The 5,002-nt window shown below is 49.1% G+C and overlaps 1 protein-coding gene across 1 annotated transcript in view; it reads left to right on the top strand.

Annotated features, from left to right (window-relative positions):
- Positions 1 to 200: 200 nt before the first annotated feature.
- Positions 201 to 5,002, top strand: part of LOC116373428 (vacuolar protein sorting-associated protein 13B-like) — a gene marked incomplete at its 5' end in the record, with an annotated part of 27,851 nt that continues 23,049 nt past the window's right edge. Inside the window, one exon of the mRNA XM_031822017.1 lies at positions 201 to 347. Within this exon, the coding sequence (XP_031677877.1) occupies positions 201 to 347 (147 nt within the window). The remainder of the gene's footprint in view (positions 348 to 5,002) is intronic.

Below are 5,002 nucleotides of genomic sequence, written 5' to 3'. Positions count from 1 at the left end.
TCTCTCTGTGTCTCTCTCTCTGTGTCTCTCTGTGTCTCTCTCTCTCTGTCTCTCTCTGTCTCTCTCGTCTCTCTGTGTCTCTCTCTCTCTGTCTCTCTCTCTCTGTCTGTCTCTCTCTCTGTCTGTCTCTCTCTGTCTCTCTCTGCCTCTCTGTTTCTGTCTCTCTCATGTCTGTGTCTTTGCCCCCTCCCTCCCTATAGGTTTGTCAGTTCTGCGTGTCGTCTGTGGTGAGACACGGCATCCAGATTATCCAGATAGAAGACAGGACCATCCTGGTTAACAACACCCCCTACCTCCTGTCATATAGAGCCCTACTGTCTGACCAGGCCCTGGGGACCACCGACCAGGTAACACCCCCTACTTCCTGTCATATAGAGCCCTACTGTCTGCCCAGGCCCTGGGGACCACAGACCAGGTAACACCCCCTACTTCCTGTTATATAGAGCCCTACTGTCTGACCAGGCCCTGGGGACCACAGACCAGATAACACCCCATACTTCCTGTCCTTTAGACCTCTACTGTCTGACTAGGAACCATTCTCATCAACGGGGATGTAGTGGAGCAGGTTGAGAGCTTCAAGTTCCTTGGTGTCCACATCAACAACAAACTATCATTTGTCCAAGCACACCAAGACAGTCGTGAAGAGGACACGACAAAACCTATTCTCTCTCAGGAGACTGAAAAGATGTGGCATGGGTCCTCAGATCCTCAAAACGTTATACAGCTGCACCGTCGAGAGCATCTGACCGGTTGCATCACTGCCTGGTATGGCAACTGCTCGAACTCTGACCGCAAGGCCCTACAGAGGGTAGGTGTGTACGACCCAGGACATCACTGGGGCCAAGCTTTCCTGCCATCCAGGACCTCTATAACCAGGCGGTGTCAGACCCTTAAATGGTCAAAGCCACCCTAGTCACAGACTGTTCTCTCTACTGCCGCATGGCAACGGTACCGGAGCGCCAAGTCTGGGTCCATCAGACTCCTGAACAGCCAATCAAATGGCCCCACCAGACTATGTTCATCGATCCCCCTTTCTTTTACGTTGCCGCTACTCGCTGTTTATTATCGATGCATTTCACACCCTACCTACAACACCTACTACCTCATACCCCTACCTACATGAACATACTACCTCATACCCCTACCTACATGAACATACTCACCTCTAATACCTCATACCCCTACCTACATGTACAATTACCTCATACCCCTACCTACATGAACATACTACCTCTACTACTAGAACCCCTACTACATGAACATACTACCTCATACCCCTACCTACATGAACATACTACCTCTACTACCCTCATACCCCTACCTACATGAACATACTACCTCTACTACCTTACCCCTACCTACATGAACATACTACTCTCTACTCATACTACTCTATACGACGAACCTTACCTCTACACCTCTACCCTACCTACATGTACATACACCTCTACTACCTCATACCCCTACCTACATGAAACATAACCTCTACTACTCATACCCCTACCTACATGTACATACTACCTCTACTACCTCATATACCCTACCTACATTACATACTACCTCTACTACCTCATACCCCTACCTACATGTACATACTACCTCTACTACCTCATACCCCTACCTACATGAACATACTACCTCTACTACCTCATACCCCTACCTACATGTACATACTACCTCTACTACCTCATACCCCTACCTACATGTACATACTACCTCTACTACCTCATACCCCTACCTACATGTACATACTACCTCTACTACCTCATACCTCTACCTACATGTACATATTACCTCATACCCCTACCTACATGAACATACTACCTCTACTACCTCTACCCCTACCTACATGAACATACTACCTCTACTACCTCATACCCCTACCTACATAACATACTACCTCTACTACCTCATACCCCTACACCTACATGACATACTACCGCATACCCCCCCACCTACATGAGAATACTACACTCTACTACTCATACCCCTACCTACATGAACATACTACCTCTACTACCTCATACCCCCTACCTACATGTTACATACTACCTCTACTACTCAAACCCTACCTACATGAACATATACCTCAACCCCTACCTACATGAACATACTACCTCTACTACCTCATACCCCTACCTACATGTACATACTACCCTACTACCTCATACCCCTACCTACATGTACATACTACCTCTACTCTATACCCCTACCTACATGTACATACTATCTACTAATCATACCCCTACCTACATGAACATACTACCTCTACTACCTCATACCCCTACCTACATGAACATACTACCTCTACTACCTCATACCCCTACCTACATGACATACTACCCTTACTACCTCATACCCCTACCTACATGAACATACTACCTCTACTACCTCATACCCCTACCTACATGAACATACTACCTCTACTACCTCATACCCTACCTACATGAACATACTACTCACTACCCTCATACCCCTACCTACATGAACATACTACCTCTACTACCTCATACCCCTACCTACATGAACATACTACCTCTACTACCTCATACCCCTACCTACATGTACATACTACCTCTACTACCTCATACCCCTACCTACATGAACATACTACCTCTACTACCTCATACCCCTACCTAAATGAACATACTACCTCTACTACCTCATACCCCTACATACATGTAACATACTACCTCATACCCCTACCTACATGTACATACTACCTCATACCCCTACCTACATGTACATACTACCTCATACCCCTACTTACATGTACATATTACCTCATACCCCTACCTACATGTACATACTACCTCATACCCCTACCTACATGTACATATTACCTCCTCTACCTCATACCCCTACCTACATGTACATACTACCTCATACCCCTACCTACATGTACATATTACCTCCTCTACCTCATACCTCTACCTAATGTACATATTACCTCATACCCCTACCTACATGTACATATTACCTCATACCCTACCTACATGTACATATACCTCAACTAACCAGTACCCCCTGTATATAGCCTCCACATTGACTCTGTACCGGTAACCCCTGTATATAGCCTCCACATTGACTCTGTACCGGTACCCTCCTGTATATAGCCTCCACATTGACTCTGTACCGGTACCCCCCTGTATATAGCCTCCACATTGACTCTGTACCGGTACCCCCTGTATATAGCCTCCACATTGACTCTGTACTGGTGCCCCCTGTATAGAGTCTCCACATTGACTCTGTACCGTAATACCCTGTATATAGCCTCCACATTGACTCTGTACCGGTACCCCCTGTATATAGCCTCCACATTGACTCTGTACCGGTACCCCCTGTATATAGCCTCCACATTGACTCTGTACCGGTACCCCCTGTATATAGCCTCCACATTGACTCTGTACCGGTACCCCCTGTATATAGCCTCCACATTGACTCTGTACCGGTACCCCCCTGTATATAGCCTCCCACATTGACTCTGTACCGGTACCCCCTGTATAAGCCTCCACATTGACTCTGTACCGGTACCCTCTGGGGTTGAGATACACTGGTCTGTGACTGTGGAGAACAGAGGCTTGTTTCCCATCAGTTCAACACACACACAGACACACACACCATGTTCCCCACAGACTCACACAGAAACACACACACACACACAGACACCATGTTCCCCACACACACACACACACACACACACACACACACACACAGACACCATGTCCCCACACACCACACACACACACACACACACACACACACACACACACACACACACACACACAGACACCATGTTTCCCCACAGACTCACCCACACACACACACACACACACACACACACACCCTACCATGTCTCTCCCCCTGTTCCTGTCTCAGTCCCCACTCTGCCAGTCTCACCATGTGGTCATTGGCACTCCACAGCCCAGACACATTAGACAAACACCATGAATTGGATGCAGGTTGTGCTTTCATCTCGGGACACGTCTGTCCCCCCCCCCCGCCCTCCTTGAAGAACAACGCGGGTGATGTCATTTCACGAGCCTTCAGATCCTCCCGGAGAAGACGATGGCGTGAGGTTACCAGTTGCCACTGCCGGTTAGACGAAGAACCTTAACGGGCAGGACTGTGACGGCTTTAGAAACGTAGACCACAAACAGCTCTCTAGTTGGCTGTTCATCATGCTTTAGTGGCTAACCGCGTCCGTACCAAACTACTCCCTGTTCTCAGCATGCTTATCCCTGCTACCAGTTTAGTCTTCTCTGGGAGGAACGACACGTTCTCTCTGGGAGGAACGATAAGTCCTCTCTGGGAGGAACGATAAGTCCTCTCTGGGAGGAACGACACGTTCTCTCTGGGAGGAACGACAAGTCCTGTCTGGGAGGAACGACACGTTCTCTCTGGGAGGAACGACAAGTCCTGTCTGGGAGGAACGACACGTTCTCTCTGGGAGGAACGATAAGTCCTGTCTGGGAGGAACGACACGTTCTCTCTGAGGGGGAACAGCACGTTCTCTCTGGGAGGAACGACACGTTCTCTCTGAGGGGGAACAGCACGTTCTCTCTGAGGGGGAACAGCACGTTCTCTCTGAGGGGGAACAGCACGTTCTCTCTATGAGGAACGACAAGTCCTCTCTGGGGGGAACGACACGTTCTCTCTATGAGGAACGACAAGTCCTCTCTGGGGGGGAACGACACGTTCTCTCTGAGGGGGAACGGCAAGTCCTCTCTGGGAGGAACGACAAGTCCTCTCTGGGGGGAACGACACGTTCTCTCTGGGAGGAACGACAAGTCCTCTCTGGGGGGAACGACAAGTCCTCTCTATGAGGAACAACACGTTCTCTCTGGGAGGAACGACAAGTCCTCTCTGAGGGGGAACGACAAGTCCTCTCTGGGGGGAACGACAAGTCCTCTCTGGGGGGAACAGCACGTTCTCTCTGAGGGGGAACGACAAGTCCTCTCTGGGGGGAACGACAAGTCCTCTCTGGGGGGGAACGACACGT

Source organism: Oncorhynchus kisutch, unplaced genomic scaffold (assembly GCF_002021735.2).
Source record: "Oncorhynchus kisutch isolate 150728-3 unplaced genomic scaffold, Okis_V2 scaffold4045, whole genome shotgun sequence".
NCBI lineage: Eukaryota > Metazoa > Chordata > Actinopteri > Salmoniformes > Salmonidae > Oncorhynchus > Oncorhynchus kisutch.
This window is presented reverse-complemented; position numbering and strand designations above follow the sequence as displayed.